Source organism: Hemitrygon akajei, chromosome 18 (genome assembly GCF_048418815.1).
Source record: "Hemitrygon akajei chromosome 18, sHemAka1.3, whole genome shotgun sequence".
NCBI classification, from domain to species: Eukaryota; Metazoa; Chordata; class Chondrichthyes; order Myliobatiformes; family Dasyatidae; genus Hemitrygon; species Hemitrygon akajei.
Window position 1 is genome coordinate 12,140,240 of NC_133141.1, and position 14,561 is coordinate 12,154,800.

Genomic DNA, 14,561 nt, shown 5'->3' on the forward strand with positions numbered 1-14,561 from the left:
AATAAAGTGAAGAACTTGTGGCCTTTATTTGACAAACTGACTCACTTTGTCATCACTGGGTTGGTAAAGGAAGACCGGCAGATAAAACATTTAAAGGGCATGTCTTCATCATCGCTGCTCACTTCATAGTTCTCGTCATCTGCAAGTGAAAGCACACAAATGTGAGAAGTTACCCAATTCTGTTGAAATTCACCCAGAAATGTTGAAATATGCTATGATTAACTGGGAGTGGGACATTCCCAAACATAGTATCAGCTACTTAACCAAACAGTCTGTTAAGTGACATTTGATTTTGATCAACTCTTCAATTAACCAAGAGCTATTTCCCTATCGACCTGATATACAGGAGCCTGAAGATACACGCACAATATTTCAGGAACAGCTAACTTCCTCTTTGCCATCTGATTTCTGAATAGACAATGAACCCATGAATACTATCTCACTATTTTTCCCATTTCTCATTTTGCACTACTTATTTAACAAGTAATAAATGCACACATCTACTGTATAGTTTTATTATATATTGCAATGTCCTGCTGTCACAAAACAACAAATTTCACAACATATGCCAGTGATGTTAAACCTGATTCTGACTGACCATTAGAATTAAGACTGCTACAAGAAAAATTGGGTAGATATGACAAAAATCAATCAACTCAGAATCAGGTTTATTCTTATATTGACAGATTTGCCTAATCTTGAACCCAAACCCAAGATTGGTTTTATGATTTTTGAAGAGGATAAATCTGTTCTTCTGTTATGCATTTATCTATCACCATGTAGTTCTCCTTCGTTCAGTTCAGAGGCAAATACTCATGAGTGGATATGATGCTGTGATTACAAAGACATGGTTGTAGAATGGACAGGGTTGGAAAAAGAACATCCAAGGGCTTTCAGTGTTCAAGGACAGGTTAAAAGGGAAAGGAGATGGAATACGGTAGTTTTGTTAGTAAAAAGAGGGAACCAATATGATTGTGGGTTCTGAGATTGCCTTATCTAGAACTAAAGCACACAGCTCTTAAGGGCAAGACGTTTAGAGGGGATGCAAGCACTTTCTCATCCAGAGGAGGGCTGGAATCTGGAATACATTGCCTGAGGGGATGTTGGAGTCAGAAATCCTCACAATTAATTATCAGATATAATCGAGCTCACCATTACAACACTCACCATTTACATTGTAACGGCCTTCATCCAGCTCCCGTTCTATCTGCCAGCCATGCTTGTAGTCTGAGCGGTCATGTAGAAACTTACAGCTGTCTGCAAGGAGAAGAAAATCCTATTGAAGGCTGAGAATCAGAGTAAACCCTGCAAATACTATATACATCTGGAATATTAAGCCCAATTTTCCTCTCTCCTCTGACATTGCTGGATTTGCTAGGCACCTTCCACAGCTTTGACATTTCCCCTCTATCTTCATTAATCTATCAACTAGCTGGCTTAATTGACAGCTTATCACCATGGCAACCCTGTACCCACCCTACCAGTGACATTTTGTTGTCCTTTTAGCCCATTCCTCAATCTTGTAGTATTTTGATTTTCAGACTAAAGACTTGTCTTCTGTCCCTTTCTTTTCCATTTTGTTTTCTGCTCTCCTCAATGCTAAGCTAAGTCAGATGTGTCTCCTTCACTCCCAGGTTCTTGTCCAGACATGCAGATGTCAGATTTGGTTCTAGGTGCATCAAACTTATGATTAATCCTTAATCAACTCTCTATATGTGGTAGTACCAGAACTTTTGAAGAATTTAAATCTCCCTGAAAATGAATCTCACTGTACCAAAATAAAGATTGATCACAATCAGCTGAGGCAGCATACAGTAAGGATCAAAGCCTTAGTTCAGGGGTAAGGACAAAATGATGGAGGAGTGTGGAGAACTGTGGGAACATCTGCAAATCACCAGCCCCACACATCCATCTCTGACCAAATGGAACACAAGAAAAGATAAACTTGCCTCCAAACCCACAGAAGCCAGTCTCTTTGTAATCCTTACAGATGTCAGGCTGGTAATCCCACCGTACTGTTGCTCGGAGATTTTCATGTGCTCGGATTGGCCCTTTCCTGACACACAATAAGCATAATGTTGACACCAATGACAACAGCCCCATTGTCAAAACTCAGACAGCATCAGGAATGGCTTAACCAGGGTCAGTTTGGGTTGCAGACTCAGCATTAGCCTAGGCCAGGAGGACAGGATTATGGAAGAGCAATCACCAAGCAGAGCAAAGTGGCAGGTGTAGCAATTATTTGGAAGCAGGGTGACTTTGGCACAGGTGATCCCCAAAACATTCACTGCCAGTGAGGAACAGTCAGAAATGGTAATTGGATTTTTAAACAACTGAAGAATGAACTTGTTGGATTAGAAGCTTAATCAAAATCTAAACACATACTCTGTTCCAAGGAGAACAAACATAGCTTCTCCAGTCTATTCACACAACTAAATAATCCTAACGCAAATCCTGTCAGTAAATCCCCTCTGCACCCTCTTCAAAGCCTTTACACCTTCCCTAAAGTGTGAGAACCAGACTGGGCACATCACTCCAAGTTTTGGCTAGAGTAGTCTTTTATGAATTACATCATGATCTCCATGGTTTCTTTTTATGAAGTCCAGGATCCTTCTTTTTCTTAAACCTTCTTTTCAACCTGGCCCGGTAGTTTCAATATACAATATAGCCCAGTACCTTTCTATCCCTGTACACTTTTTAAAACTATATGCTCCAGTTTCTTGTCCTGCTCACGCGTTTTATGAAAATATAATTGTAGTTATCAGCATTACATTTGACTTGCCATCCAGGTGCCCTTGGATATATCAGCATATCTCCCTTAAATGTCTATCATCTCACCTTTCCTCCTTACAGTTCACTGTACCTCTGAGCTTTGTGCCTTCAGAAATTGTGCCTACACACTCAAGTCCAAATAATTAATACATACAAAGGGAAGCCTTAGAGTACTGATCTTTGGGGATTGTCACTGTACACTAAACTCGAGGCTGAAAAATAACTCTGTTTTTACTACTCTGCTTCCTGTCACTCACTCAATTTTCTATCCAAAACTCTATAGGCCTTTTAATTCCAATGCCTTCAATCATTTCAAAACTGATGATGCAGCTTCCTCATCAAAAACCTCTATGAAGCTACTTAAAGTCCCAAAAGATTCCTGATTTTTGACACCATTATCTAATGACCACAAGTGTCTGTAGATCAAGCTTTGCTGGGTCTAGCTGAAGTCCAGATAAAGGACCAAGGATGTTCCCTCCTGTCTCATGTTTATCACTCAACCAATATTTAAAAACAGAATCACCTCCAAATTATTGCCTTTGTTAGGACTTTTATTGTGTGCAATTAATAGCAATTCTTAGAGTGAAGGTTTTACAAGGATACAGTTGGACACCGATTAGCTGGAAAATTGGGTGCAGCAGCGTCAGATGGAAATTAACCCACACAAATATGAGGTAATGCAATTTGCGAGGTCAAATTTTGGTAAGATACAAGAACATAAACATAAGAAATAGGAGCAGAAGTGGGCCATCTGGTCCATCAAGCCTGCTCCGCTATTCAATAAGATCTGTCCATGGACTGTAAGACCACAAGATATAGGAGAAGGAGGAGAACATTTGGCCCATCAAGTCTGCTCCACCATTCAATCATGGGCTGATCCATTTCTTCCCCATACCCTTTGATGCCCTGGCTAATCAAGAACATATCTATCTCTGCCTTAAATGCACCCAATGACTTGGCCTCCACAGCCACTCGTGGCAACAAATTCCACAGATTTACCACCCTCTGACTAAAGTAATTTCTCCGCATCTCTGTTCTAAATGGACATCCTTCAATCCTGAAGTTGTGTCCTCTTGTCCTGGACTCCCCTACTATGGGAAATAACTGTGCCATATCTAATCTGTTCAGGCCTTTTAACATTTGGAATGTTTCAATGCGATCCCCTCTCATTCTCCTGAACTCCAGGGAATACAGCCCAAGAGCTGCCAGATGTTCCTCATACGGTAACCCTCTCATTCCCAGGAACATTCTCATGAATCTTCTCTGAACCCTCTCTAATGTCAGTATATCCTTTCTAAATATAAGGAGCCCAAAACTGCACACAATACTCCAAGTGTGGTCTCACGAGTGCCTTATAGCACCTCAACATCACATCCCTGCTCTTATATTCTATACCTCTAGAAATGAATGCCAACATTGCATTCACCTTCTTCACCACCGACTCAACCTGGAGGTTAACCTTTAGGATCTCCTGCACAAGGACTCCCAAGTCCCTTTGCATCTCTGCATTTTGAATTCTCTCCCCATCTAAATAATAGTCTGCCCGTTTATTTCTTCCACCAAAGTTCATGACCATACACTTTCCAACATTGTATTTCATTTGCCTCTTCTTTGCCCATTCCCCTAAACTAACTAAGTCTCTCTGCAGGCTCTCTGTTTCCTCAACACTACCTGTTCCTCCACCTATCTTTGTATCATCGGCAAATTTAGCCTCAAATCCATTAATCCTATAGTCCAAATTATTGACATACATCGTAAAAAGCAGCAGTCCCAACACTGACCCCAATGGAACTCCACTGGCAACCGGCAGCCAGCTAGAATACGATCCCTTTATTTCCACTCTCTGTTTCCTGCTGATCAGCCAATGCTCCACCCATGCTAGTAACTTCCCTGTAATTCCATGGACTTGCTCAGCAGCCTCATGTGTGGCACCTTGCCAAAGGCCTTCTGAAAATCCAAGTACACCACATTACTGCATCTCCTTTGTCTACCCTGCTTGTAACTTCCTCAAAAAATTGCAGTAGATTAGTCAGGCAGGATTCTCCTTTCAGGAAACCATGCTGGCTTTGGCCCATCTTGTCATGTGCTTCCAGGTACTCTGTAATCTCATTCTTAACAATCGATTCCAACAATTTCCCAACCACTGATGTAGGGCTAACAGGTCTATAGTTTCCTTTCTGCTGCCTCCCACCCTTCTTAATAGCGGAGTAACATTTGCAACTTTCTAGTCATCCGGTACAATGCCAGAGTCTATTGATTCTTGAAAGATCATTGTTAATACCTCTGCAATCTCTCTAGCTACTTCCTTCAGAACCCCAGGGTGCATTCCATCAGGTCCAGGAGATTTATCCACCCTTAGACCATTAAGCTTCCTGAGCACCTTCTCAGTCGTAATTTTCACTATACATACTTCACTTCCCTGATACTCCTGAATGCCCGGTATACTGCAGATGTCTTCCACTGTGAAGACTGATGGAAAATACACATTCAGTTCCTTTGCCATCACTGCGTTTCTCATTACAATATCTCCAGCGTCATTTTCTATTGGTCCTATATCTACCCTCGACTCTCTTTTACCCTTTCTATACTTAAAAAAGCTTTTAGTATTTTCTTTGATATTAGTTGCCAGTTTCCTGTCATAATTCATCTTTTCCTTCCTAATGACCTTCTTAGTTTCCTTCTGCAACTTTTTAAAAGCTTCCCAATCCTCTATCTTCCCAATAGCTTTGGCTTCCTTGCTCTCTTTTGCTTTTACTTTGGCTCTGACTTCACTTGTCAGCCACAGTAGTGTCCTTCTTCCATTTGAAAATTTACTTGGAATCTACAGGGCTTGCACTCCCCTCATTTTTCACAGAAACTCCAGCCATTGCTGCTCTGTTGTCCTTCCTGTTAGTGTCTCTTTCCAGTCAAATTTGGCCAGTTCCCCTCACACGACATTGTAATTTCCTTTATTCCACTGAAATACCGACACATTGGAATTTAGTTTCTCCTTCTTAAATTTCAAATTGAACTTGCTCATATTGTGATCACTGTTCCCTAAGGGTTCCTTAACCTTAAGCTCTCTTATCACCTCCATATCTCATCTCCATCTACCTGCCTTTCCCCATAACCCTTAATTCCTCTACTACGCAAAAATCTAACCAACCTTGTCTTAAAATATGAGGGGCATTTATAGGATAGATAGCCAGGGTACTTTCCTAGACTAACACTAGAGGACATTGGTTTAATGTGAGAGGGAAGTAATTTAAAGAGGATCTGAAGGTAATTTTTTCACATAAAAGGTGAATATCTAGAATGAGAAGTGGTAGATGCAGATACGATGATGTTTAAAAGGCCTTTGAAGAAGTACTTGGATAGGAAAGGTGTGGAAAGATCTGGGCCCAAAGCAGGTATAGAATTATTAAAGACAGCCATCACAGTTTGCATGGACAAGGTGGGCAAAAAGGGTCCATTTCTGTACTGTACGATTTTATAATTCTTCAAAAACTTTGGAATCCCAGGAAGGATTGGAGGACATCAATAAGCTAGACACAAGATTGACAAGGATGCTGCCAGGACTGGAAGGCATGAATTATAAGGAGGAACTGGATAGGCTGGGACTGTTTTTCCTGGAGCAAAGGAGGCTGAGGAGTGACCTTATAGAAGTTTGTAAAATCATGAGGCACATAGAGAGGGCGAATGGTCACAGTCTTCTTCCTAGGAGTCAAACTAGAGAGCACAGATTTAAAGTGAAAGGGGGAAGATTTAGAAGGGATCCGAAAAGCAACTTTTTTTTTAAATACACAGAACACGGTGACATGGTGGGTATATGGAACAACGTGCCAGAAGAAGATATAGAGGTGCAAATGATTACAATGATTAAAATAAATTTGGACAGGTACATGGATAGAAAAGGCCCAGAGGGATATGAGCAAAACACAGACAAATGGGACTAGGACTTGGTCAGCATTGACAGACGGTTTTCATGCTGTATAACTCAATGAATCTAAGAGCTGTTGTTTCACTTACCTTACCATTCCTGAAGATGCATTTGCCATGGGTGTGTCCTTGGGTTTGATATATTTAATGTAGTTGTTTATACCTCGATAGATTTTCTCATCATCTTTCCCTTTCAGTTCCTGTAAATACAAACAAAGCCTCCCTGTTCACACTTGATGCAGAAGAAATGGTAATATTGAAAAAAAACGGCACCTTTGATTTAAAAACTCAAGATGCAATCTATGCAGAACTTTAGAGCACTTCTTGGACTGGAGAAGGATTCACAGGTGGATCTCATTACTAAACTACACAATGTATCTGATACAATTCAGCTATACACCAGGTCCACAATCCTCACTGGAGAAAGGAGAGCAAACAGGTCCAAGGTTGGGTCAGTATTGTTATCTATTTTCCTGTATTTGCTTATATTTTTCCATCAGTGCAATACTCAGTTCTCCACCAGCTTCCACCCATCTTTTTCATCCATGTTCCCTTTCTTCCTTCACTTCTTAGGTAGTCCCTTGGGTTCTACAGGAATTACTTGCTCCAGTTTTCTAGGGTGTGTGATGACTGACAGGGCCAGTATATGAACTTCACACTGTACTCTATCCTGCTTACAGAACACGCTGTTGATCCTCCCTGTATTTACTACATTAAGCTTTTTCTCTTTGCCCTGACTTTATTCAACCTAATGATCTATATTCTGACAACAGTTCTCATGGCTTCTCTCTGCTCTAGCTTATTTTCTAAGCTGCAGATCAAGCAGGTAAGAAATCGAGCTCGTCTTAGCAGCAGGCGAACTTTACTTTGTTTTATTTTATTGAGATTATCAAGAATGCAGTAAATGATATGTTTAGTCACTGAGCAGATGCAGAAAGAGAGATGAGTGACCCACAGGAGGGGTAGTCAGGACAGGCAGGTCACACAGGAGTCCCAAGTGGTCAGTCCCTTCAATAACTAGTATACCCCCTTCTTTCCACAGCACTGAGACTGTGCCAGGTGCTGTGCTTTGTGTCGGCGAGCTTAACGGCAATTTCCCCTGCTAAAATTATGAACCGAGACTGAGGTTTTGGACCTCTCAAGGTTGTATAATTTATACATTCTTTGATAATAAGTGTACTTAAATCTCTTGAATCTTGAATTCCCAGCTGGGTATTGTTGGGCTACATGACCTCCCAGGGAGAACAGTAGCAGCAGCAACAGCCCAGTGGGTGCTGCTGTACAGAAGGGAGAAAAAAAAGTTGGGAGAGCAGTAATAGCAGAGATTCTATCGTAAGGGGTCAGATAGATGTTTCTGTGGCTGCAAAAGAGTCTCCAGGTTGGTACGTTTGGGTGTTTGGGTAGGACAGGACTACTTCCCTCAGCAAAGTGAGCTTGGGACAAAGTAATTGCTAAAAGGACTGGAGGTGAGACGAGGTCATAGATTTTAACTACTCATTGGGTGGTAGGGAAGTCTCCTGGTAAGTGTGTGTGTGGATGGATCACATGCACTTGTGAATATAATTAGGTTCTAGGCTAATCATTGGTTGGGGAATTGCTAAATAATCTGCTCCCTGTATGGCTCTTGAGCATAAGTTGCTTTTTAAATTCTGTTTATCTGATCGTTCCCAAATTATGAAAGAGAGAGGACTAAAGGAGCAGTGTAGTGACAATAGAGCTCACCTCTTGGATCTTCTGGCTTCGTTCAAAGATAGCTTGCATATCTTTATCTTTCTCGGTATCCAACTGATAGACAGCAGTTGCACCCATGTCTTCTGGCCCCACAGGTTTCTAGGAAACAACAATTGTATATTTACTGCAGATAAGACTTCCAAAAAGGTCATATCACAACTAAAGTACAGCATACAGGGTGGCACAGACACTGCATCTTGCTTCCAGAGACCTGGGTTCAGCTCTGAATTTGTGCACATTCTCTAGAAGCAACACACATTCTCCCCGGACTGTACGAGTTTTTCTGGGTTAATCGGCTGGCCACTGTAAATTGTCTCTAGTGTCTAGGTGAACGGTAGAATACGGGGGACATTAATGAGAATGTGCGGATACCTTACTCTGGTAGAAGGTCCACTAAGCAAAGGAGAGGATGAGAAGAGACTTGCTAAGACCATAAAATATAGCAGCAGAATTAGGCCATTTGCCCCATTAACTCTACCCCACCATTTCATGATGGCTGATCCATTTTTCCTCTCAGCCCCAATCTCTTGCCTTCTCTCTGTATCCCTTCATGCCCTCATTAACCAAGAATCTATTGCCTCTGCTATATATATATATATATATATTTTATGGCTTTGCCTCTACATCACATCTTGTGCCCCCTGGTCTTAGACACTCCCACCATGGGATACATCCTCTCCACATCCACTCTATCAAGGCCTTTCACCATTTGATAGGTTTCAATTAGGTCACCCCTCATTCTTCTGAATTCCAGTGCGTACTGGAAAATGATTAAGAGGCATAGATAGAGTGGGCAGCCTTTTTCACAAAGTGATAATGCTTAAAACAAAAGGATATACCTTTAAGATGATTGGGGAAATATAAGAGCTGTCACTCTTCATACATGGAGAGTGGTGGGTGGTGGTAGAGGCAGATCCATTAGGGACATTTAAGATGCTCTTAGGCACATGGATGAAAAAAAATGGAGAGTTACCTAGGCAAGAAAGATGGGGCTGGACTGCAACTTCAATGGGCAGTGAGTGTCAACAAATTATTTCCCTGCAGGAAAACAATAATGACTGCACCAATCCAAGCTCCCTTCAACATTTCTCAGGAGTACTCTCCTCTGAACAGTGATCAGAGATAAGAACCTGTCAAATTTGCTGCTCCCAACTCAACAAAATGCAAGCTCATGTTGGTAGCATTCGAAAATTCTGATGACATACTGAAGAACTCTGCAGCTTTCAGTATCTAGCGACCATCCAGACGCCAGAGCTGCCAACAATCTGTCGTCTTCAACTTACCGCTGATCGCGTGGATTTGTAGGAGACAGTGATTTCCTCTGGTCCATCACTGTCAGTGTCACCATACTGCTCTTTCGGTTTTGCTTTTGCAGTCTGGAAATGAGCAGATAAGCAGAATATAAAAAGCAGCAACATGGGTCCAAGAACCATACCAGCTGGAGAATTGCTGACCAATCAAGTCAGTGACCAAGTTTGACACAAACAATATTCTCCACATCTATTGCAGAGACCCATCAAAACATAGCTACTGGATTACCCACGACCCCTCCTGACAGCATAGAAAGACAGAAAACCTACAGCACAATACAGGCCCTTCAGCCCACAAAGTTGTGCCAAACATATCCCTACTTTAGAAATTACTAGGGTTACCCATAGCCCTCTATTTTTCTAAGCTCCATGTATCAATCCAGGAGTCTCTTAAAAGATCCTATCATATCTGCCTCCACCACCATTGCCAACAGCCCATTCCACACACTCACCACTCTCTGCATAAAAAACTTACCCGACATCTCCGTACCTACTCCCCAGCACCTTAAACCTGTGCCCTCTTGTGGCAGCCATTTCAGCCCTGGGAAAAAGCCTTTGACTGTCCACACAATCAATGCCTCTCATCATCTTATACACCTCTATCAGGTCACCTCTCATCCTCCGTTGCACCAAGGAAAAAAGGCCAAGTTCACTCAACCTATTCTCATAAGGCATGCTCCCCAATCCAGGCAACATCCTTGTAAATCTCCTCTGCACCCTTTCTATAGTTTCTACATCCTTCCTATAGTGAGGCAACCAGAACTGAGCACAGTACTCCAAGTGGGGTCTGACCAAGGTCCTATATAGCTGCAACATTACCTCCTGGCTCCTAAATTCAATTCCATTATTGATGAAGGCTAATACACCATATGCCTTCTTAACCAAAGAGTCAACCTGCGCAGCAGCTTTGAGCGTCCTATGGACTCGGACCCCAAGATCCCTCTGATCCTCCACACTGCCAAGAGTTTTACCATTAATACTATATTCTGCCATCATATTTGACCTACCAAAATGAACCACCTCATCTGGGTTGAACTCCATCTGCCACTTCTCAGCACAGTTTTGCATCCTATCAATGTCCCACTGTAACCTCTGACAGCCCTCCACACTATCCACAACACCCCAACCTTTGTGTCATCAGCAAACTAACTAAACCATCCCTCCACTTCCTCATCCAGGTCATTTATAAAAATCACAAAGAGAAGGGGTCCCAGAACAGATCCCTGAGGCACACCACTGGTCACTGACCTCCATGCAAAATATGACCCGCCTACAACCACTCTTTGCCTTCTGTGGGCAAGCCAGTTCTGGATCCACAAAGCAATGTCCCCTTGGATCCCATGCCTCCTTACTTTCTCAATAAGCCTTGCATGGGGTACCTTATCAAATGCCTTGCTGAAATCCATATACACTACGTCTACTGCTCTACCTTCATCAACATGTTTAGTCACAACTTCAAAAATTTCAATCAGGCTCGTAAGGCATGACCTGGCCTTGACAAAGCCATGTTGACGATTCCTAATCATATTATCCCTCTCCAAATGTTCATAAATCCTGCCTCTCAGGATCTTCTCCATCAACTTACCAACCACTGAAGTAAGACTCACTGGTCTATAATTTCCTGGGCTATTTCTACTCCCTTTCATGATAAGGGAACAACATCCACAACCCTCCAATTCAGAAAGAGAATGTGCTGGAACCTCTCCCACCCCCATTGATGATGCTAAGATCATCGCTAGAGGCTCAGCAACCTCCTCCCTCGTCTCCCACAGTAGCCTGGGGTACATCTCATCCCGTCCCGGAGACTTATACAACTTCATGCTTTCCAAAAGTTCCAGCACATTCTCTTTCTTAATATCTACATGCTCAAGCATTTCAGTCTGCTGCAAGCCATCACTACAATCAACAAGATCCTTTTCCATAGTGAATACTGAAGTAAAGTATTCATTAATTACCTCTGCTATTTCATCCAGTCCCATACACACTTTTCCACTGTCACACTTGATAGGTCCTATTCTCTAACGTCTTATCCTCTTACTCTTCACATACTTGTAGATTCAGGGGTTTTCCTTAATCCTGCTCACCAAGGCCTTCTCATGGCCCCTTCTGGCTCTCCTAATTTCCTTCTTAAACCCCTTCCTGTTAGCCTTATAATCTTCTAGATCGCTAACATTACCTAGCTCTCTGAACCTTTTGTAAACTTTTTTCTTCTTTACTAGATTTATTACAGCCTTTGTACACCACCACTCCTGTACCCTACCATAACTTCCCTGTCTCATTGGAATGTACGTATGCAGAACTCCACACAGGGGGTCAGCAGGAGACGCTCATGGAGTGAGCACTGTTTCAGATTCGCTCCATAACCTTTACTTTTTTTAACCTATGATCACCCTTATTTAACTTATTTTTACCTACACCAAAAGATTCTTGTTACTTTTTTGGACTTATCTTTAAGAGTTTATTGTGAATTTTTGAAGAAAGGAATACAGAAATGGGTCTTAGATCTAAAGGGCGAGAACACGGGAAGGATTTTAACGGTAACGGGAAGAAGAAGACGACTGATCCTAAGGGCACTGAATTGACTTATGAAATGTTATTGGAGGTTTTAAATCAAAAATTTGAAGAACAACGACAAATTTTTAAACAAGATATAAAGGCTTTTCAAGATTATATGGATAAGACGGATTCAGTAGTTAACCAGCAGCAAGTTCTAATCGCAACTCTGCAAGAAGACGCTCAGAAGCGAGATTTGATCATTGAAAAATTGGAGCAGAACTTACTTTCAACGATTAAACAGGTGGAAACACTTAAAGCCAAGAGTGTCGACTTTGAGAATCGGTCCAGAAGACAGAACCTACGCATACTTGGTCTCCTGGAAGGTATTGAACAAGGGGACCCCTCGCAGTACTTTGCTCAACTTTTAAAGGATGCGTTCCCTTCTGTATTCCCAGACAGTCCTCCGTTACTCGATCACGCTCACAGAATTATGCGTCGATCACCAAGTGCTTCAGCTAAACCACCGGTTGTAATTGTCCGATTTCACTATGTGCATGTTAAAGAGCAACTTATTCGTGTGGCTCGGCGTGTAGGGATGGTCAAATTTCAAGATCACAATTTTCGTTTAGTAGAAGATTTTAGTCCAGAAGTAATGAAGGCAAGGCTTCTTTTTAAACCTCTGATGTCTGAATGTTATGAGAAAAATCTAAAACCTGCGCTCTTATACCCAGCGAAGTTCAGAATCTCACCTCCGAATGCACCAAAGCGTGTTTTCCTTTCTACATCTGAAGCGAGAAGCTTTCTGGATGAGAACTTCCCTACTGCTACGGACACTCATTTCAAATAAATGAGTGATTTTGATCGTGCAAGATGGTTTTTATTTCCAAAACCAGATTTTGTTTTTGGCTATTGGTGTAGGTTTACTCTATATTTTATACTCTAGTTAAAGTTTTTTTTTCTCGACATGCTAATCTTTTTATTTTACTTACTTCAACCACTGTACTTTATCTTTGGTCATTATTATTAATCCTTTGAAAGTGAATTTTTTTTAACTAAGATGGCGGTTTCTTCTCTAAAATATTTTTGGCTTTTTTTTTATTTCGCCATTTTATTTTCTCTCGTCTTCTTCCTATAATGCATCTCTTATCACAGTTTAAATTTTTTTTTAGTTTGTTTGGGTTATAACCCGATTTATAAGTTACTAGTGATTATACTCTATGTTTTTTTTACTACCAATTATATTAAGTGGTTTGGTTTTAGTATAGTGATTATTATTTCTTTAGAGTTTGGGTGGATCTTTTTTTTATCCTTTATATACGGAGTTGTCTTCTGCTGATATGGGGGGTAGATTTAGTTTCATCTTTTCTTTTTCCCAGCCTATCCCTGGCTGGGATAGTCTTGTTTTTTCCTCTTGGGTGGGTTTCTTTCTTTTTCCATCTTTTTATTATCATTATTAATAACAAAATAAAATTGGTACATAGATAATGAGATTACAAACATACATATTTCAATTAACTATAAAAGATTACAAAAACAATGATTACAGTATAAATGAGTATTCCCACATCGTAAATGATACAATATACAGACAAAGCAAACCAAGGTGTATCATAATATAAAATAAAAAGAAATAAAAAAAGGAAAAAAGAAAAAAAATTATGCAAAAAAACTAATCTAAAATCTAATAACTAATAGAAGAAAAAAAAACAAGAAAGAAAAAGAAAAAATAGGAGAGAAAAAAAGGGCTGTTTATAATATCTCACAAAAATACAAAATCATCAGTGTCGTCAACTCTGATCCTCTTGACATACATGAAATCAAAATTGGAAAATCAAATAGGCCTGGAACAGGGTCCGATTACATCATATGAAAATATTGAATAAATGGTCTCCATATCTTTTCAAATTTAGTAGAAGTGTCAAATACGCCACTTCTAATTTTTTCTAAATTTAAACATAATAGTTTGAGAAAGCCAATGAAATACAGTAGGAGGATTAATTTCCTTCCAATTCAACAAAATAGATCTTCTAGCCATTAGTGTAAGAAATGCAATCATTCGACAAGTGGAAGAAGATGAATAAAGTGAGTCCATCATTGGTAAACCAAAAATTGCGGTAATAGGATGGGGTTGTAAGTCAATGTCCAAGGGGTGGGTTTCTTTTATCAGTTTTTTCATTTGGGCTCATTTTAAACTACAAAAATGTCCGCGATGTCGTCACTTCCAGGTCCTCCCCTTATTTTTGTTCCTCTTCCGGGTGCATGAGTTCATAATTTGGTTAACTCTTTATATACCAAAGGGTTGATTTCAGAAATATGGCTCAGACCATTAATTTT

General features: G+C 40.7%; 1 protein-coding gene across 1 annotated transcript in view; it reads right to left on the reverse strand.

The window, feature by feature from the left end:
* The window catches only part of rnf113a (ring finger protein 113A), a 35,988-nt gene that overhangs the window by 6,851 nt on the left and 14,576 nt on the right, over nt 1–14,561 (reverse strand). Inside the window, exons 3-8 of the mRNA XM_073070819.1 lie at nt 9,705–9,797; nt 8,413–8,520; nt 6,781–6,890; nt 1,950–2,056; nt 1,168–1,257; nt 46–139 (exon numbers count right to left, since the gene is read on the reverse strand). Coding sequence (XP_072926920.1) covers nt 46–139; nt 1,168–1,257; nt 1,950–2,056; nt 6,781–6,890; nt 8,413–8,520; nt 9,705–9,797 — 602 coding nt within the window. The remainder of the gene's footprint in view (nt 1–45; nt 140–1,167; nt 1,258–1,949; nt 2,057–6,780; nt 6,891–8,412; nt 8,521–9,704; nt 9,798–14,561) is intronic.